Genomic DNA, 21,532 nt, shown 5'->3' with positions numbered 1-21,532 from the left:
CTGGACTCTGGAGCGGCGGCGGACCTGGGCCATGGAGCAGAGGTGGAACTGGGCCGTGGAGCAGAGGGTCATGGAGTGGTGGCGGACCTGGCCTGCAGAGAAGTGGGTGAAACCATGGACCGTGGAGCACTGGCAGACCTGGATCATGGAGTCGTGATAGACCTGGACCATGGAGCAGAAGGCCTGGGGCCTCATTTATAAACGTGGCGTACACACAAAACGGGGCTGAAAATGTGCGTACGCCACTTCCGACGCATAAGTTGTGATTTATAAAAACAAACTTGACGGGAAAATGTGCGCACCTGCACACAAACTCTGATCCATGCGTACGAACGTTTTGGAGATGGAGCAGTTTGGCGATGCCGATGCCGATGCCGATGGTGAGCTGGAGTTAAGTGTCTTTTTGGTCACTTTTAGACAGAAAATCTAAAGAAAATTAAACATATACAGAAAGATAATACAAATATAACTTCACTTGTCACTTGAAGCAAATATCCATCCCTTTTTAAATGTCCGCGCCAGCGAGCGCGTTGGGCCGTTTAGTGAAACTGACGCAAATAACAGTTTAAATAAATAAAATAATGATTTAAACTATGTTTTACTTCTGATATAAACATTTAGATTAAATATGCCATTCAAATTAATGGAGTTAAACACTAAAACATGAAATCATTACTGAGAAGTTACAAAAAATTTTATATTCAAATTCAGTCAATAGAAATATTGTTGTGGATGCGATGTTTTTGAACACTTCCTGTGGCGTGCTGTGTTTTAATGTTTTAACCACAGAGATAATTGCTTGTCATGATAATACCAGATTGTCTGAGAAAATTGTTTCGTACAAATAATGCCCAAGGCCTATCTGTTTCCATAAAAAATATAAATCAATTAAAAATACAATTCGGCCAGTGGAAAAGATTGAGAAAACTTTCTCTGAAATGTATTTTACACTATTTGATTTATGTATTCAAAAACAAGGCAAGGATAGGCAACTACTTAATTTTTATTAATGTAATGTGTCTTGTACCGTTAAACGTTATCACGTGGATGAATAATAATATGCAAATGATATGCAGATGAGGATCTGCATAGTAAAACGTACTCGGTTACTAACGTAACCTCGGTTCTCTCTAGAAGAGGGAACGAGTACTGCGTAAGATATCTTACGCTCGGGGAAAATCCTTTTCTGCGAGATATTGAAGCCAAAAATTATCCTTAATTTTGTAATAATGCAAAACGCGTTGCAGCAGCAATGCAGACATAGGCGAGACAGCTCGCGCGCCTATTGGCTGCTCTGCGGCAACTGCAGCAGCCTATCGAGCGAGGCCTGGCGTGACGTCAGACCCAATCAGGGCACTTCGCGCCCGCTGCGTCACGTCCCGCCGAAATGGGCGTGGTCTAGGCCTATAAATATCGCTCGCAGGCAGCTATTATCTGGTTTTTCATCATCGAAGCAACCAGAGCGTGTGCATGCACGGCAAGATACGCAGTACTCGTTCCCTCTTCTAGAGAGAACCGAGGTTACGTTAGTAACCGAGTACGTTCTCTTACGAGAGGTCTCTCGTACTGCGTAAGATATCTTACGCTAGGGGACCCAATGTAAAACGCCGTGCATGCTGAGATCTGACACCAAAGACCCAAGGGCGAAAGCCCGGGGTACATATAGTGCACAATCACTCAGGGAACTCACAGGGAGTCCGGGAAGAGGGAGGGGTGCAGCCTCACTTTTCCACATATAGTAGCGTCGATGGGACGCGAATTTCATCATACAGACAGGGCGGGGTACGGCCTGAACTGATGGGGAAAATGTGGGTCTTACACAGTTTGCCCAGCTTTATACTGTCGAACATTGAGCTGTGCTCAGCAGACGCAGCATTCTGAGCTGATCGCATCAGGTCAGATAATACTGGTAAATTTAGACCGACAGCAGCCTGGCCTGCAGGGCGGGAACCTCTAGGTTATAAAACCTTATAAATGTAGACGGGGAGGCCCAGCCTGCCGCCATACAAATATCTTGCAAGGCAATCCCACTTGACCAGGCCCACGAAGAGGCCATGCCTCTCGTGGAGTGCGCTCTGACACCCAATGGGCACTGCATGCCCTTGGAGGCGTATGCCAGCGCTATAGCATCAACTATACATCTGGATAGGCTCTGTTTCGACGCGGCTAGTCCCTTAGAACGTCCGCTAAACGAAACAAAAAGCTGCTCCGTCTGTCTGAGCTCGTAATGCCCTGACTGGGCAAAGGAGGCTCGCGTCTCTTTCCTCATCAGGGACCGGTAGGGCTGACAGAGAGATAATCTGCGCCCTAAACGGTGTGTTGAGGGATTTTGGAACATAACCGTGCTTAGGTTTGAGTATAACTTTTGAGTCATTGGGCCCAAACTCCATGCACGCCGCGCTCACAGAGAGCGCGTGCAGATCCCCTATGCGCTTCACTGAAGCGAGAGCCAGCAAAAACACCGTCTTGAAAGACAGGTGTTTCAAATCGATTGACTGTAAAGGCTCAAATGGCGCACCTTTCATGGCTTCCAGAACCGTAGAAAGGTCCCATACGGGGACTGAGGGAGGTCTGGGAGGATTCAGTCTCTTAGCTCCTCTAAGGAAGCGGATGACTAAATCGTTCCTTCCTATTGACTGACCAAGCGTTGTTTCTGAGAACGCTGCTATAGCCGCCACATAAACTTTGAGCGTGGAGGGGGCCCTGCCCCCATCCAACAGCTCTTGTAGGAAGGAAAGCACCTCCGTCACACCACAGTTTGTGGGTGACACACCACGGGCTGTGCACCAGCCCGAAAACACCGACCATTTCGAAGAATAGAGTCGTCTTGTAGACGGAGCTCTGCCTGCGTGATCGTGTTTAATACTCCTTCAGGGAGTCCAACATGCACCCGTTGATGGCCCAGACATGAAGGGACCATAGTTCCGGGTGAGGATGCCAGATCGAGCCGCGGGCCTGTGAGAGGAGATCTCTCCCCATTGGTACTGGCCACGGGGCAGTACTTGCTAACTGCATCACGACTGGGAACCAAGGTTGGTTTTTCCAGAACGGTGCTACCGGCAGTACTGAGCATCCTTCTTCCCTGATCCGTTCCATCACCTGAGGCAGGAGAGAGACGGGGGGAAAAGCATAGAGCGGGCGGCGGGGCCACACATGGGCCAGCGCGCTCCTGCTCTTGGAGAAAAATTCTTGACAGTGAGCGTTTTCTTGAGACGCAAACAGGTCCACTTCCGCTCTGCCAAATTTCTTCCACAGCAGATGGACTGTCTGTGGGTGTAGAGACCACTCGCCTGGCGGAACATTGTTCCTGGACAGTCTGTCCGGTCCTAATTCAAGATCCCTGGCACGTGCGCTGCTCTGAGCGAGCGCAGGTTGCACTGAGCCCATACCAGGAGGCGTTCTGCCAGCCTGTACAGTTTCTCGGATCTGATGCCGCCCTGGCGATTTATGTAGGACACCACAGACATGTTGTCCGAACGGACCAAGACGTGGTGACCTTTTATTTGGGGACAAAAACGCGTCAGCGCGTTGTCTACTGCCAGCATTTCGAGGCAGTTTATGTGCAGGAGCTTCTCCCGTTCTGACCACTGGCCGAAGAACGGTCTGCCCTCGAGCAGCGCTCCCCATCCCGAGGTGGACGCGTCCGTGGACACCACTTTCACCCTCGAGGAAGTCCCCAGGCTTACACCTGATTGGTACCAGTCGTTCGCTTTCCAGGGTTTCAGAGCTGTAACGCACTTCTGATTGACCCTGAGGCGAAGCAAACCGGGTGCCCACGCTTCGCGTGGGACTCGCGCTTTCAGCCAAAACTGCAGCGGGCGCATGCGGAGCAGACCCAGCTGGAGCACTGACGATGCTGAGGCCATGAGACCTAGCATCTTCTGAAATCTCTTGAGCGGGACAGACGCGCCGCAGCGAAAAGAGTTCGCTGTGCGTCGAATGTCTACCGCGCGCTGTTGTGATAGTCGCGCTATCATGGATAGTGAGTCCAGTTCTGTGCCCAGGAAAGATATTTTCTGACTGGGTGACAGGGAGCTCTTCGCCCAATTGACACTCAGACCCAAATCCTCGAGGTGATCGAGTAAAATGGTCGTGTGTTCTATGAGCACTGCGCGAGATTGCGCTAGAATCAGCCAATCGTCCAAATAGTTCAGCACTCGCATGCCTCTCATTCTGAGGGGTGCGAGCGCCGCATCCATGCACTTCGTAAATGTACGGGGTGCTAGGGACAAACCGAACGGCAGGACTGTGTACTGATATGCCTGGCCCTCGAAGGCGAATCTCAAATATCGCCTCTGACGTGACGCTATCTGTATTTGAAAATACGCGTCTTTCAGATCTATTGACACAAACCAATCTCCTTGGCGAATCTGCACAAGGATTTGCCTGGTCGTGAGCATCCTGAACTGTCGCTTCACAAGCACTTTGTTCAGTTGCCTTAGATCTAGTATGGGTCTGAGACCCCCGTCTTTTTTCGGTACCAGGAAGTATCTGCTGTATAGCCCTCCTTCACTCTGAACTTGAGAGAGAGAGGCTCTATGGCCCCTTTGCTCAATAGTTTCGTCACTTCGGCTAGAAATAGATGTGCTACTTCTGTTTTTACCGTGGTCTCGACGCACGCCACATAGCGGCGAGGGCGTCGGCGAAACTGCAGCGAATAGCCTCTTTCTATAATGTTCAGCACCCACTTCGAAACCCCGGGTAGCTTTGCCCATGCGTCTGCATGGATAGCTAGGGGTTGAATACGAAGCGCGCTCCGCTCGCTCAGCGATGGAGAAGCTTCGGTGTGCTGTAACATAAGCGTGGCGCTCGTGACATTCGAGGCATGGGGCGCGCTGATGACAGCGGGCAGATTGCCCGCGCTCGACTCCTCTGCGGTGGTTAACCGCGAGGGGGAGGGCTGGGCGGTTCCCGTGGGAACTGTCATGTCTATGTGTGGATGTGGGCGCGGGACAGCGGGCACATTTATCACACCGAAAGCATCGTTCGCTTGCGTGAAGCGAGTGCACGTTGGTTTCGTTTTTACAGAAACCGTGAGACATGCATAACGTGGTGTTAGTGGGCACATTCACCATGTTTGAAGCGCAATCGGTCTGAGTCGATTCATGTGCGCGAGCCCTGTGTGACGGGCTGTGCTTGTGTGTAGAGATGGGCACTGGGCAGTGGGCATTCTTCTTACACATAAAGCACCATCGGCCGTGGCCAGGACACCAGAAAAATTCACACTTATGGGATTTATCTGGGTAGCCGTAAAAACGGCGTTTGTGTGCAGGCAAGCGGGTGACAGAACCGACTTGTTTACTGCAGGATACACTGGAACAGTCACATTTACTGGAACTGAACGAGCGAGAAGTTGCCATAGAAACAGAGAGCGTCAACATGCTGGCGTTTATTGCAGGCCTGCGTGTATTACAACAGGCTTGTTCACTGCAATATTGACATTTCCAGTCGCCTGAATTCCAGAGGGGAATGGGAAATGTATAGGAAAAAGGAGGTTGGTCCGTCCGCAGCGGGACCAGAAAAACTCCCTTTTTTCCTTACGCCAGTGACGCACGGAACACCATAGAAACGGTGTTTGGGTGCAGGCGAGCGGGTTGTACAACGCGCTCGTTGGCTGCAAAATACACATCTGCAGTCGCCTTTTCAGGGAACTGACAGAGCGGGCATTGACAGCATAATTTTATCTGCCGGTAGACCCGGGGATCGAACGCGGGTCTCTCGCGTGCAAAAACCTGAGAGTCTGCCACTGGGCCACAGGGGGAGACACATTGTAACTCAGTTAGCGCGAGTATTATAAGAGAGCGTCAACGTGCTGGCGTTTGTTTGCAGGCATGCGTGTATTACAACAGGCTTGCTCACTGCAATACTGACATTTCCAGTCGCCCGAACTTCAGAGGGGAATGAGAAATGTACGAGAAAGAGGAGGTCGGTCCGTCCGCGGGGGGACCAGAAAACGCTCTTTTCTCCTTTCGCCAGTGACGCACGGAAACCATAGAAACGGTGTTTGGGTGCAGTCTCGGAGAAGGATGCCAGGTGAGTCCTGAGAGTCACCATAGGCAGTACCTAACTCGCAGTGAGGGCAGTCGCCGTCAGCGAGTGCGAGAGCTGCGTGATCAGGAAAAGGGGCGTCTTGAAAAAGATGCCCAGCTCTTTTAGTGCAATACCCTGTCGCGGCGGCGAGCACACACACATACATAAACACAGTAGCAGAGAAAGGATATAATGCCGGAAAGCGCAGCAGGAAGGCAAGGAAGGCGGCGCGGCCAGCGACTTCAGTGACTCGTCCCGCTGAAGGTGCTCTCTTTCAGACGGCGCGGCTTCTTATCCAGCTCCAGCGATGCGTGTGCTTCGCTTGAAGGATGAAAAATCAGATAATAGCTGCCTGCGAGCGATATTTATAGGCCTAGACCACGCCCATTTCGGCGGGACGTGACGCAGCGGGCGCGAAGTGCCCTGATTGGGTCTGACGTCACGCCAGGCCTCGCTCGATAGGCTGCTGCAGTTGCCGCAGAGCAGCCAATAGGCGCGCGAGCTGTCTCGCCTATGTCTGCATTGCTGCTGCAACGCGTTTTGCATTATTACAAAATTAAGGATAATTTTGGGCTTCAATATCTCGCGGAAAAGGATTTTCCCCGAGCGTAAGATATCTTACGCAGTACGAGAGACCTCTCGTAAGAGAACTAGGCGTTGTAAGCTCCATATATGGTTATTCCGGGGTGGAGACGCATGTGCGCACAATCTTCCGCTGATTGGGATTTAGAAAGTGAATTCTGCGCAGGTTCTGGCGTACGAACGGTTTTATAAGTCTGAATATTTTTTTGCGTACGCCATTTTTGCCTTTCGGGCGCACGTACACTTTTAGTAAGGTTCCTAATCACAGTTTTATAAATGAGACCCCAGGTCCACTCAATCAGCATGAGTTAAACCTATAAATATACGCAGTCGACTCACCCATATTCCTCGACAGTTTTCAGCATCCCTCCACCACCCCATCTCCTCACACTTGCTTGGTTATCTTCCTAAACCAGAGACGGGGGGAGTACTTTGGGTTCGGGCCCAATTTCCGAGCTCGGAGCCCTCCCCCCGGACAGCACGCCAAATACGCATAACCATTTACTCTCTGATCATTCGTAAGTGTGAACTCGTGAAAGGAGCTTTGTACATATAGCCAATCCACAAAAACTCATCCACGTAGTTTTCCAGGGGACAATTGCCCTGGCGTAAACGCAGAAGACAAACTGCTGGGTTCATAGTAGACTATCTAGCTTTCTGTAAGTAGAGTCCACTGAAGGTCAGCTTGATGAACCCTAGTGCAATTTATTGATGTGAAAACAGATACAAATGTAGACGTAGAAAACTAAACTTGTAACATGATTCGACTTGAAAAGTAACCATAAACGTAGACTTAAGCATAAACATGAGCATTAACATGAACTTGTCCTAGACATGGACTCACCAAACAGCAATTTATGTGTGTGTTTATATGTATGTATGTATGCACATTTATATTCTGACATATTTCTTGCACTTATTTGGAAATTACTGCAATTTCTTTTTGATTCTAGTTAGATATTAAATGTATTTCATTGGCTTTGTAATTTGCTCAATGACAATAAAGTTGAATTGTATTGAATATAACAGTATAAATAATACTACAAGTAACTTCAGTCATGATTGAACACAATTATCTAAGTAGAAGTCTGTTAAATTGTTTATTGCAATAAAAACATATTAAAGAAGTAGGGGCTGAAAAAAGAATAAAGGTAAAAAAAAACAGTTTGGTGTATTGCATGTGTAAGTGCTGCAAATTCTTTTAACATTCTATGGTTATAAATTTCACTGACAATTGAAGTTGTATTTAAATAGTTTTATTTGTTAAAATTATATGTGGATAGTAATGGAGTGATAATAATAATAGAAATGCATTGAGATTTAAAAGATGTTTTGCAGTGCCTAGTTGTGGAAAAAACAGTCTTTACATTGCCTTCCTTGTTATACTAACATAAAGAAAGCGTAGAAGAACTTTTTTTTTTTGTCAAGCAAGTTTTATTGGAAGACAATTTAAAACATTTTTTTGCCTCTTTACCAATGATACAAATAAAAAAAAGAAAAGAATATAAACAAACCATCCCATACCTGACCTGTTTACATTGACTTGAAAAGGAATGATGAAGGAATAACTTTTTTTAACGAAGTACCAGATCACGTCAGTAAGACACTGTTTGTTTGTTCACTTAATTTTACTGAAGATTAATTTTTAAACAAGACACAGTTCAATGCATGCTTTTCAGAGATACTGAAGATAAAAGATGCTGTGCTGACTATATTAGATCCGACAGTAATAGTGTCACTATTGCCTTGTCTGTTACAGATCATTTAATATGTACTCACTTTACTTTCACTTTACTGAAAAATTATTAAAGATGAATATAAGAATGACAGTACGACAGTACGACAAACAATGGTACATTCACTCATCAATTGTTTAAACAAAATAACACAAGTTATCCTTTGTCCACTGTAACTCCAAGTACCACATGGCTGAATTCCACCGGTTGCCATTTTGCCAAGTCTTGAAAGCGGCACCCCTATCAAAATGTGATCAAAAAGTGTTTCAAAAACTGAATAGACAATAGCCTATTAGTTCTAAATTAGGATGTTTTTAATGAAAAATTTAATATTGAATAATTGATAAAGTATTTAAAAAGTTCAGTTATATTAAATCATATTATAAAACATTACACTGAGAGTATTACCCAAAACATTTGTATAACTGACTCTCCCCCTTTAATATAACTTGTGACAGATGACTAAATGAGGACTTTCTCAAAGACTTATAAAAAAAATAACACTAGAAAAAAAAATTAAAACACAGTAATTCATTTAAATCATCATACATCTCATCTGGTTTGCATGCAGAAGCTTCTGTTTGTTTACACCAGCTGTTGGAAGATAAAGTAAACAAATTAATTTGGCCAAAAACAAAAGTAAAAAAAAAAAGTAAATGTATTCTTTGAATTATGTGCATATTTGCAGATGTGTGCATACTGCATTTATATGTGTGGTCATGTTATGAAGTGAGTTAATCAAAGTTTGAAAAATATGAAAAAATATGGCAGTGCAAGCTACATAGAATATATTGTGATGTGGTTTACAAAATGATGTCAGTCATCATGTGTTGCAATAGTTGCAAGGTCATGATTCATGTGTTAAATTCAACTAAATAATTGAACGGGACATCAAACCCTGCAAGAGAAAGACTTTTATTAAAGCACTTGATCAGGTACATTTGTTGTATATATTTTATAAGGACTTACCATAAATATCACTTACCTCCTGAAATTTCAGAATAAGATACGGAAGACCAGCAGTCCAATTCAACTACAAGAAAGTAAGTTCTTTACCATTAAAGTTACAATAAAGTCTTTCTTTTCAACATGAGGGCTCTCATCACCAAAATTAATTTCAACACACATAGAAGAACATTAAAATCCTAAATACATTTACATTGGTTGCTTTCCCTTTCTGACAGTAACGGCAAATCTTACAATTGCAATAAGAACACCAATTGAATTCAGTAATTTGAAAGAAAACAATTGAATTCACTCATTTGAAAGGAAACAGCAGCAAAATAAACAAATGTAAGTTCAGTGTAGCAGATCTAGGTTGCTGATTGGATTGGACCACAGTACTGTGTGTTTAGGATCTCTTCTTTCCAATAAGCTTGTATGACATGCTGTTAAAGAACAATTCAACAGTGTTAAACTTTTCAGGACCCCAGTTGTGGACTTACTTTGGCTGTTGATATTGCCTTTTTTGAAATAAAGAATCACACAGACAATCGGTGTTATGAGGACACACAGATACACTATTGTGACCATCACTACTGCTGTCAGATTAGCTGTTACTGCTGCACTCGCATCAATGTTGCCTTCAATCTTGACAACAGGACTGTAAGCTGAGGTTGACACATCTGTGATCACAGGAGAAAAGATAAACTTAAATCAGTCAATTTGATTAGGTTATTTTTTATCACACACGTATAGGTGCTTGTCTTACTTGTGGCTAACAATGTTGTGGAAAGTGTTTCCAATGTTGCAGTTGTATAAAACTTCTCTTCACCTACAATCAAAGTACAACAATTATTTCTACAGTATGAAAAGTATCACATTTTAGAATATTTAGACAATAATACAAATGCCACATTAAGCCACATTTTCCAGCTAATATAAAATATTAACTTTGTACAAGCTTGTTTAAACATGCACACATTCACAATTATTACAGTATATTAGCAAAGACACACTGAACTCATGCTGTAATCTGTCAGGTGCAGATACAGGGAAATGGTGCGGTGTCAGATGTAGGCTTTTTGTTCTTTTTTTAAACACGCACGCACGCACAAAAAGGAACAATAACCACGCCATTGGGGAAACCAAACAAAGAGCTGTGTGCTCACACAGACATGAAACAAGATAGACGGGGTGTTAGGATCCTGTCACCAGTTTCAGGAAAAAACTAGAACAGAGGTGACAGAACCCTGACAATAATCACCACAACAAGACTTAATTTTAATCTAAACCTCAGAATATTTATACAGTATTTTACCGACCTATTTATTTCCATTATCAATACAAAATATTTTTGACTAACCCAAAACCCAACTCACATCTAATTGCACAACTTAAATTAAAATCTTTTAATGTAATCAATGTCTGTCAAAGGGTTAGAAATATTGCATTGAAAACACACCTTTCATCACCAGCTTCACCTCATAGCAGGTTTTTTCACTCACTCTGCACTGATACCATGATCCATCAGTGTTTACTGCATCCCTTATAAGCAGAGATCCATTCCCTAGTATTCTCACTCTCTCATACAGAGGCCTCGGGACTCTCTCTGTGCTGTTTGAGGGCTTGTGTGGAGGGCGATATTGGTCTATTTCTGTTGATTGGTGACCATGAAAGATTTTCCAAGTTACTTGATCAGTTCTGTATTGTAGAGGATGTTCAGAGCATGGCAGCAACACTGAAGAGTCTGGAGTCGCATGGACAGAATCCAAAGTTTTACACTCTGAAACCAGAGAAACATATTTATCACAACAGGTTTCCTGGGGATTATTTGCTTGTTTCAGAAATTAGCATTCTCACCTTTGACCCTCAGGTTAAAAAGAGTTACATTAAGGCAGTCCCGATCTTTGTAGACTTGACATTCATAATGTCCTTTATCGGATAAACTGATGTCTTTCAGGTAAAGTGTAACATTTCCAGCATAATTTCTCACAGACCATCTATGATGCTCTAATGGAGAGTTGTCTGAATACTTTAGGATGCGTTGAACCGGGTCGGTTCTGCGTAGTTCCACTGTCAGAGACTCCAGCGGGTGGGTTGTGGTTAGGCAAGAAATAGACATATTGTCACCCTGAACATAGTTTATGTTCAACTGATGAACCTGCTCACAGGGTCTCTGTGTCGCCACTAAAAGGAAATAAAGAGCAAAACAAGACATAATGAGAGAGCCGAGACGTACTGAGAGAGCCGAGACATGGAAACCACAGCGTTCATATACAGCATTTACTTTCTACCAAGTGGTTCTGCCTCTAAATGTATTACGAAATGAGAAAGAAAACCCGGTGAACTACTGTCAGTATTTTCTGAAATGATTCTTTTGAATGTCAGTGTATGTGGTCAGAATTATTAGCATCCCTGGTAAATATGATCAAATATGGCTGTAAAAATAAATCTGCATTGTTTATCCTTTTGATCTTACATTAAATTTTTTTGCAAAAATCTAACCTTTAGCTTTCATTGAAGTAAAAGAATTGAAAGTGAGGGTTAAATCACATTATAAAATAGATGCTTTTCTTCTTGCTTTCAAATAGGAAATGGTTACATATATTTATACAAATTTAAATATCTTAGCAATTTCCAAATTATTACTAATACTGCCGTATTTTTCTATAAAGTTGCTTTTGAAACAATGTCCACTGTGAAAAGTGCTATAAAACACACTTGACTAGACACTGATCATGTGCATGTCAAACTGCCGTGTTTACACACCCAAAGTGCATTGATATTTTGCGTATACCTAGTTTGTATGTTGGTTAAAGGAATTTGATTTCATATAATGACACTTACCTTTGCATTCTAATAAAGCTGCTATTAGAAGATATAGAAGTTGGAAATATGAAGGCTGAAAACTCCCCATCATACACAGATGCTCACTGCAGGACAGCTGAACTCTATGAGCAAAGGCCACATCACTTCACTTTCGCAAAGCTATTTTCAGTTACTCATTTAATACGGAAGTAAGAGTCCAGATCATGGGTGTAAGAGTCCAGATCATAGGTGTAATTGTTGGGGGGGCCCTCCCCTCCTAGCGACTGAAAGATTTGACTAAATATTTTTAATTTATAATATTTCAACTAAAAAGTAAATATGCAAATAATGAAGTAAATTTTATTAATTCAAATTTCCTAATGCCTCCCCCAATCTCATTTACGAAAGAAGTTGTCACATGACGAATCTGCATTTTGGGGGATAATAGCTTATGGTATATGCTTGCCTGTAGAATGGTGTGAATGGATATTCAGCATTTATTTTTATTTTTTTTACAATGTAAAACAACTGCAGAGAAATCTCCAGTAGAGGTTTTAACATTAAGTGACATGGCACCTGACGCACTGATGCAAACTCCGCAGCAGACTACTTCCCGACAGTCAAAGCGGCGCTATGTCCCGAAAGTTCGGACTCGTAGGAAGACCACGAGTGTTTAGGATGCCATTTGGGACAGGGCCTGACATTGTTGCGAAACACTGACACAGAGTTGTAGAACATGGATACATACCTTTTTGGATGCGTAACAAATGATTTTCAAGAAATTGGACGGGTAGCAATACTGAAGGTTGTAGCTGGGGAAGAGTAGAGGTGGACTGCATTATACAGAAACAAGTAGCTGTCTACTCCTGGTCTGTGGTCTTTCTCAGAACGCTCAGGTGGAAATACTGATTAGTGAGGTTTTTAGGACCTTGTATGCTCCCTTCAGTAGGCTGCTAAGAGCCTCTGAGATAATATTGCAGAGGCACTAGCAATGGATACCGGACAATAGCCAAGGCTATGTTGTTTATCCCCCTTACAGCTCTGCTCTGTGTTTTAGGATGAGGCCTGTCCCACAGAGACAGGGAGTAAGGTTTTGCCCAAAGGCCTGTGTATACTGGCTAGTAGGGGATAGTACCACTTTGCAACTTTTTGCACAAGTCACATAGGATACACCCTTGGGGTTGACTCCACCTAGTCCCATAGAGTCACTTAGTGCTATGCCCACTTTGTGCATATTCAGTGCTTAGTGATGCAGGCATTCTTTTGAAAGGGAACATCTCAGGTTGCATATGCAACCAGGTTCTCTGAGAAGGGGAACTGGTCGCTGCATCTTGTTGCCATGCCTCAGGGTTGCCTGCACGTCTCCTTCAGACAAACCTCAAGCTCCCTTGCATCACGGGTGCATGTGGCTGCATGAACTACTATCCGCCATTGAACATTGGTGTGTGTGTCCACATGCCTCAGACACCAGTCATGCTGACGGTGCTCCCCATAGCACCATCACCAAGACGACCAGTAGCAGTATTACCACTTGGATACAATATAATTTTGCAACGTGGAGGTAATGCACTACAAACCATTGCTTATGTTTATGATAACATGATAACTAATACCAGTTTGCAATACAAAGCAGAACAATAGACTTTTTTTTGTGCAGGTAAAATAAATGGAAATGGATGACACTGAAAGCCAGCCAAATTCAATTTGCAAATGGCCCTGCACTCTCTTACATTAAAAATAAGGTGGATAAGGACAAAGACATTTTGAACATCCAGTATCAATCTGACGCTCAATTGTACCTTACATCTATGACATGCATTAGCATGTACAAAATACAAGTACAACTGAGCACACCAAAAAAAAAAAAAAAAATACAATGGAGAGGAAATATTAAAGTACTGAATTTATTTTTGATAGAAAAGATTTTGCTTCCAGAAAAATACAAACCTTCGATTTGATCAGTGCTTGATGCAAATTCTATTACAAATATATACAAAATACATGTACATAAAAATTATTATTAGATATACAAGGCATTGTAGTGGTTTTCCATTCATGTGAATCAGACATGGTGCGCATGGATAAAGTACAGTAGATATAGATAAGAAAAGGCAGCTTGGTATCAAGAAATGCCAAAGACAATGTCCACTACAGGATTATAGGACAACTACTGTATGAACGGTAAAAAAAATCCGTTTTTCATTTACTTTAAATAAATTTGAGTCAATATTATACACTGAACTGAAGTTAACAACAGTATATCACATGCTGGAAAACAAAGAACAAACAAAATTAATAAATGTCATTGTTCCGTTATGCCTGATGGAAAAACATAAACACTGATCTTGTTTTTTTTTGTTTTTTTAGCCTGTCAATTAAAAATTAACAATTTTGGTGAAAATAATCAAAATGGCTGTGCTTTAGTGGTTGTATAAAATAAGTTTACAGTACAATTGCTTTAGAAAGGCTCTGCTTATATATTGCTAAATGACATTTGCACTTGAAGCTCATTCAAGTTCATTGTTTGTATAGAAATGTTTGTAAATGGAAGAGATGAAATGTAAATATCTTTATTGATTTATATTGTTGTTATAAATTGTATTTTGGCATCAGTGATGCATCTGTGTAGTGCTGATTCACTCGTACCAATATAACTTATTTGCCTTATTTCATTCTGTAAACTAAGAAAGAATAAGTATATTATAAAGAGCTAGAGTCTAAGCAGAGAATAACATATTACACCTTTTTTTTTTTTTTTGCTATACTACACTATTAATGACAAACACTTACTTTTTATGCATTTTTCTTTCATTCACATGACTACCCTGTGCTAACTGGCATTTTTGGAAAAATGTTCACTGATGTGTTCCTTTCCTGTCTACTAATACCCTGATATCTCCCATCAGTCTCTCTTAACATACACCTAATGAAATCATCAGTCCGGTCTCTGGGCCCTTAAAACAAAATTCAATCATGTTTCCTTCCATCTATATGTATTCATTCACTTTATACAAAAGTAAGATTCTTGTTTCTTCTATTTATCCCTAATGTACAATAAAACATAATGTCTCACATTGTCTTATATTCTTAATTCAGTTTCTAAATGGCTTAAACTCTGAACTGATCTCGTCTAAAAGACCTTTTTTACATTAAACTTGAAGGGATCATTAAAGCTTTTCTTTCAAAACTGTGAAACTGAGGTCTAGATGAATAAAGCCATGACTGAAATATATTAGACTCAATTACAGATAAAATGTCAGGTGTCTCAAAATGTGTGAAAAGATGTTGTCCAGTTTAATGTACAGAAAAACGTTTAACCCCAGATTGTACAAAATATATTTATAATTGGGGTTGATGTGGCGCAGCAGTGAATGCTTAAGGGTGGAAACCAGAAGACTGGAGTTTCATATCTATAATTTATTTTAGAGCAAGACTGAAGTTACTCTGTGTCCAGGAATGGAGCGCCAATCATTTTTATTGTATGTACTGTATCAACAGGCAGCTCCCATTCACGCCCCATTCCACAGATTCCTCTCTCGGTTTCAGCAGGAACTGGTCTGTAAATTGCTCTCGGTGAGGATGGAGGTTATGCTGGAATGATCAAACAATCCATCATCATCATCATCATCCTCAGAGCTGAGCACTGAAGACTCCAGAGCTGACTGCCGGGCCTGCTGGATCTTCCTCCTGAGGATGAAATAAGCCAATTTGACAGTAGTGTCCTATGGTATAACATACTATAAATGTTTTGGTTACACTTTATTTTAAAGGTGTCATTGTTACAGTGTAATTATATATTTAAGTACTAAGTAATATTAAGCAACTACATGTACTTACTATAGGGTTAGGGTAGGACTAGGGTTTGGTTGAGGGTTAGTTGCATGTAATTATGCATAATGTATTGTTATTACCATGGTAAGTACATGTAACATAGGTAACAAGGACACTGTTAAATAAAGTGTTACCCATTTTTTATTATACATACTATACATACTTTTATTTTGTATTTTTAGGCTTAAATATAAATTTTTTAGATTATTATTATTTACTATTATTTAGAACAGTGATTCTCATACAGGGGTCCAGGGCCCACTATAGGGGGCCTCAGCAAACTTCCAAGCAGGCCACAGAATGAAAAGTATTTAAATTTATATATGATTATACATTTAATTAATATGAATAATATTGTTAAAACAAATCTAACATAACTAACTTGCTAAAAAAAGAAACATACAATCAAGATATATACTAAATTTGTTTTTGTTTTTTTTACCCTAAATATTGGGGGGGTTTTTTGTTAAAGAACATACAGTTCTTAAAGGGACACTCCACCCATTTGCACTAAGCTTTGCATTGTTAGAAACCCAGTCATACTATTTAATGGTCGTGCAACACTCTCTCATTTTCCCCTGAGACGGGAGAAATCCGTTATTTACCTCTTACACTTCCTCCTACAATGACGCAAAAATCGTCATTTTGCGTCATTGTAGGAGGAAGTGTAAGAGGGGGGGATTTCTGTTGAGACTACAGACACTCGTTCCTCATCTTTCCCAGGGGGCGGGACCCACTCACGTTACGGACCTATTACAGATCAGTGGGTGGGACTATATATATATATATATATATAGTAGAAATTTTAGACTGTATATTAAACTAACCATGTTTCTAACATCTAACCTTATTTAACATCTAACAATGGAACAATTACTGTACGAAATCAATGGAAAACTTGTGACTTTGACTACGTGCGTATGTATGTAAAAATAACATAGTTTGGGAAATGAAACTAGACAGTCTGTTAGAATCTTGTGATTAACAAATGAAGTCATCATTAAAACAGAGTTGGCTTGTGCCAGTGACAGAGGAAAAAGGTTGGGGCTTTTGAACCAATTGAACCAATCATATTGAAGGTGACATGTTAGTCTTATTTGTTTTCTCGATTCTATAAAAACTGTTGTATCTGTGTTTAACGGTGGGATTCTCAATGGAATTTGTCTGAGATCCTCCGGCCTTGCTTCTTAGGAGAGATTCCCTGAGAACTGCTCGAGAAGATCTACTGGCCGTTAATAAAGGCATTTAGAGGACATTTGCTGATGTCTGTCTGTTAATTTCTGCTGCGCAGCAGGTCAGTTTAGGGAAGCAAGTAAGTTAGAGTAAGAAACTCGGCCAGTTGTCGACTGAAGACGCAAGAGCAAGATGCATTTTTTTCTTTTTTTTTTCTTTTCTTTTTTCTTTAAAGATTTAAACCTAAATAAAAATAAAAGTTAATGTACATTCATTTACATATCAGCATCATTATTATCAGGAAGAACTATACAGAAGAAATTCTGACACTACTGTGGTACAGCAGATTTAATTGAATTGTTTTTGTGTGTGTAATACAGTCTGATCTATAAGCTTAGGACGTTCTATGATTTCCAGGATGTGCATATGATTTGATAAACAGGGTGGTATTGATTTTTCACCATATAGCAGAGATGAGCAGTATGTGCTGGCTGATTTGAGGAAAGATCATTTGTGAGTGAGGTTAGGAAAGCTAAAGGCCTTAAGAGATTAGAGATGCAAGCAGTCTGGTCACTCTCGCATTTTAAGAGACACACACTGCCATCTGGAGGCCTCACTGAGTATTAATGTTTTAAGTAATAAACTAATTCCACACACATATACTGTAGGTCTTATTCTGAATACTGCACCAAACACATAAAGGAAAAAGCACGAAGGAATCCAGCCATAATTGCTCTCTATTTAAAAACTAATAATTCAGCATTCCAAACATAAACTCTTATTTATAGGGAAAAAAAGAACTTTACATACTCAGTCACGCACACTTACTTGAGTTCATTCTCTAGCGCCGTGACTCTGGATTGCATCGCCTCCTTCTGTTCCTGCTGCTCCTCCATGTCTCTGATGGCCTTCCTCCTCAATCCCTCCAGTCGCTCTGCCTCGGCCTCTCCCTCATCCACCTGCCGCTTCAGAGCCTTCACACGCAGAGTCAGCTGCAGGACCACACATGCATTAAACACAGAAACACTCCACCAAATACACAGATGGTGTACACATGGTGTAGAAGACACACTACTCTATGTGTACATGTAAAGTGTGTATGATTCACCTGGTCTCTCTGTTCCGTGTGCTGCTGTCTTTCCTCATCCAGGGTGATGTTCAGCTCCTTTAGTTTCCTTTCCAACCGTCGCTGAGAGGACACTACAGAATTCTTCTCTCTGAAAAAACACAACTATGTGCTTGTACTTCAGGATGTGCTGAATCTGTAGTGTATTGAGAGTTTTCTTACACTTAAGATTCTTCAGGTGCTGTGGTTTGATGATGTTATTTTCTTTTAAAACTTTAAAACGTGACTTTTTATTTTAATAAAATATTTTTTTTCCAGGTGCATATACAAAAAGTTGTTTTTGTAAACAAATGCCAGTATAAATATTGGCAGGGCAAATTAAAATCTGACCAAGTAACAAATAAACCTCCTGACCATTCCACTAATCTAATTTACATAATGTAGTCAAATTTAATTGAATTAATTAACTTAAAGTAGAAGATTTCGTGAACCGCTTTACGAACAGCAATATCTGCGGTCTGTGAATTGTTCTATGTATTCTAGCAGCGTAGTTTGATTAAAGAGGAGTGCTGTTCTCAAGCATTCTGTAGTGCTTTGTGGGTAATGTAATTGTTTCAGCCACTTCATGATAGTGGTTTTAGAACTTCTGTTCATTAGGTCCTTTGTTTACCTCTCCTCTGTGCGCAGTCGCTCCTCAAGTTCCTGGATTTTGCTCTCCAGCTGAGACACGCCAGTGGAGGAACGTGACTGGCCCTCCATCTCAGTTACGCGAGACTTATACTCCTTTATCTGAAAGATATGCAGATTAGATGAATCTTGTGGCCAATCTGAATTAATGAATTTTTTCTTCACTTGTTTAACTGTACACTCTTATCACACTTGTTACCACAGAAACTCAGTCAACGATAATGCAGTGTACACTTCGACAGATAAATCTACCATACTGTTGGATGGTCACGAGGCGTACCTGTCTCTCCAGAGCGTTTTTGTCCAGCTCCAGATCTTGTTTGGAAGACCGTTCTTGCATGAGCTCTGCACGCAGCTGTTCAATCTACACGCAGCACCACATTTAAATTAAAGCATTTAATTACCTTTTTCTTAGTTAACACTTTATGAATAATTTACACTGGTACAGTAGTTCGGTTATAATATGGCACTTAATAAGTCCCTGATGTCCACTGATGATAACAGTGTATGTATACCTGATCTCTGCTCCTGGTGATTCTTTCTGTCAGCATCTCCGCACTGTTCTTCTCCTCATCTAACTCAAGCTCCAAATGCTTGATTTTGTCCTGCGGGTGGAGACAAACATAGCATACAGTGAAGAGAGAGGTACACCACCACATTATGATCTCTAAGACACCAAATGTGGAAATGTGAAGGTGAAACACACACCTCCAAGCTGCGGATATCTCGTGAACGGTCGTTTTGTGTGGTACGCTGAGTCTCCATCTCACTCTCCAGATGCTTGAGGCGGTTGCTGAGCAGCTCTTTATCTAATAAAGCATTGTCTCGATCCTCATAACTTGAGAATAGCTCCTTCTTTTGACGGGCCAACTAAAAACAAACAAAATGTAATAACTACAAATTGTTGACTGATTAATTTGCTTAGCCAAATTCAAAACAATATTTGTAAGAGGCCAGAGTGTGGCACCTCCTCCTGTAGGGAATGAATGGTGCTCTGAGCTCTCTCCAGCTCACTGAGCTTCTCTTTGGTGTTTTTATGCAAGTCCTGCTGCTCTTTCCTCCACTTCTCTCTTTGCTCATCCAGCTGAGCCTGCAGGAGCCGCACCTCCTCACGGGACGCAGCAGACAAGCGTTCCATCTGACAGAAAAAGCAAGAGAAAGGGGCAGGAGGAAGCAAATGAGGGAGATTAAAAAAGACAGAAAGTAAAGGACAGACTACTAAAAATTTAAAATGACACAAGACTGACTCAAATTTGTGTCGATGAGCACATACCTCTTTATTGAGTTTGTCTAGTGCTCTATCCTGCTGCCTCCTCTGGTCATCGAGCAGCGTGTTCTCCTTGCGGACTGCGTCTCTGTCCTTCTCCTTCTCTTCCATATTACGAGCCAGCTCGTCCCTCTCCAGGCCCAGCCTGGAGTTCTCGCGCCTGGACTCTTCCAGCTGCTGCCTCAGTCTCCTGGTCTCCTCCTGTTGCTCCTGCTCAGCTTCAATACTCTGAGACATGCGCTCCTGCAGCTGAGACTACAGACAAAGACAGTTAAACGCATCAGAAAAAGAGGGCGAACAGATGAGCGGATGGAGTAATGTGTGTGTTTAAATGCATGACATCAACTCAGGATTACAAAAGTGACAAATAGGATCATGAAAACACAATTAGAGTTTTCAACCATTAACTGATGAAAACAGATTGTTATAGTCTGAGTGAGAGGGAAGGTGTACCATTATATAACTATGGCTGTCTACATTAATGCGGATTCATTTGAAAACTCCGTTATTATTTCAAAACTCTCTCAGTCCACATTAGCATTTTCCTCAAGTTTCTCACCCATACTGAAAAGTTAAATCATGCAAAATAAAAACATTGGAAAACGTAAATTCATCTTACTGCATATGTGTAAAACATATTGAAAGCTCACTGAGATGATCAGAGACCAGACATAATAAAGTTTTTAGACTATTCTTCGGGTGGGTTCCAACTACAGGGGGATCACACTTCTCAGCCTCCCTGGGAAAGTCTATGTCAGGGTACTGGAGAGGAGAATACGGCCGATAGTAGAACCTCGGATTAAGTAGGAACAGTGCGGTTTTCGTCCCAGTTGTGGAACACTGGACCAGCTCTATACCCTCTCCAGGGTGCTAGAGGGTTCATGGGAGTTTGCCCAACCAATCCACATGTGCTTTGTAGATTTGGAGAAGGCATTCGACTGTGTCCCTCGCGGCGTCCTGTGGAGGGTGCTCTGGGAGTATGGGGTCCGGGGCCCTTTGCTAAGGGCTGTCCCTCTGTACGACCGGAGCAGGAGCTTGGTTCGCATTGCCGGCAGTAAGTCAGACCTGTTCCCGGTACATGTTGGACTCCGGCAGGGCTGCCCTTTGTCGCCGGTTGTGTTCATAATTTTTATGGACAGAATTTCTAGGTGCAGCCAGGGGCCGGAGGGTGTCCGGTTTGGGGACCACACAATTTCGTGTCTACTTTTTGCGGATGATGTTGTCGTGCTGGCCCCATCAGACCAGGACCTTCAGCATGCACTGGGACGGTTTGCAGCCGAGTGTGAAGCGGCTGGAATGAGAATTAGCACCTCCAAATCCAAGGCCATGGTTCTCAGTTGGAAAAGGGTGGCTTGCCCACTTCAGGTTGGTGGAGAGTTCCTGCTTCAAGTAGAGGAGTTGTGGAGGATC

The 21,532-nt window shown here is 42.1% G+C and overlaps 2 protein-coding genes across 3 annotated transcripts in view; both read right to left on the bottom strand.

Annotated features, from left to right (window-relative positions):
* Positions 1-8,098: 8,098 nt before the first annotated feature.
* Positions 8,099-12,262, bottom strand: LOC309483803 (cell adhesion molecule 2-like). Its single transcript, XM_082149825.1, has 7 exons — positions 12,138-12,262; positions 11,151-11,477; positions 10,753-11,073; positions 10,060-10,122; positions 9,794-9,982; positions 9,334-9,381; positions 8,099-9,246 (listed from the first exon to the last, which is right to left on the bottom strand). Exons 1-7 carry the CDS (start codon positions 12,208-12,210, stop codon positions 9,203-9,205), a joined length of 1,065 nt encoding a protein of 354 aa, XP_082005951.1. The 5' UTR covers positions 12,211-12,262; the 3' UTR covers positions 8,099-9,202.
* Positions 12,263-13,986: 1,724 nt separating this feature from the next.
* The window catches only part of cgna (cingulin a), a 29,348-nt gene continuing 21,802 nt past the window's right edge, over positions 13,987-21,532 (bottom strand). The window contains exons 13-21 of one of the 2 annotated variants that reach the window (XM_082151008.1): positions 20,129-20,377; positions 19,823-19,993; positions 19,564-19,725; positions 19,371-19,460; positions 19,136-19,219; positions 18,839-18,957; positions 18,211-18,319; positions 17,931-18,094; positions 13,987-15,785 (exon numbers count right to left, since the gene is read on the bottom strand). In XM_082151008.1, coding sequence (XP_082007134.1) covers positions 15,641-15,785; positions 17,931-18,094; positions 18,211-18,319; positions 18,839-18,957; positions 19,136-19,219; positions 19,371-19,460; positions 19,564-19,725; positions 19,823-19,993; positions 20,129-20,377 — 1,293 coding nt within the window. In that variant the 3' untranslated portion in view covers positions 13,987-15,640. Of the gene's footprint in view, positions 15,786-17,930; positions 18,095-18,210; positions 18,320-18,838; positions 18,958-18,989; positions 19,063-19,107; positions 19,220-19,370; positions 19,461-19,563; positions 19,726-19,822; positions 19,994-20,128; positions 20,378-21,532 lie in introns of those variants that run through there. The other variant, XM_082151009.1, reaches the window with a different exon arrangement.

Source organism: Leuciscus leuciscus (genome assembly GCF_965113295.1).
Source record: "Leuciscus leuciscus genome assembly, chromosome: 20".
In the NCBI taxonomy this organism is placed as follows: Eukaryota; Metazoa; Chordata; class Actinopteri; order Cypriniformes; family Leuciscidae; genus Leuciscus; species Leuciscus leuciscus.
Note: the sequence above shows the minus strand (reverse complement) of the source record. Positions and strands in the feature narration are given on the sequence as shown.

What these genes read in the sequence shown, in the direction of transcription:
- LOC309483803 (XM_082149825.1), bottom strand. Translation starts at nt 12,210, where the DNA reads ATGATGGGGAGTTTTCAGCCTTCATATTTCCAACTTCTATATCTTCTA. An exon ending in TTTTAACCTGAGGGTCAAAG is followed by an intron (nt 11,074 to 11,150) that starts GTGAGAATGCTA and finishes CTCTGGTTTCAG; the next exon opens with AGTGTAAAACTTTGGATTCT. An exon ending in CACAACATTGTTAGCCACAA is followed by an intron (nt 9,983 to 10,059) that starts GTAAGACAAGCA and finishes TCTTTTCTCCTG; the next exon opens with TGATCACAGATGTGTCAACC.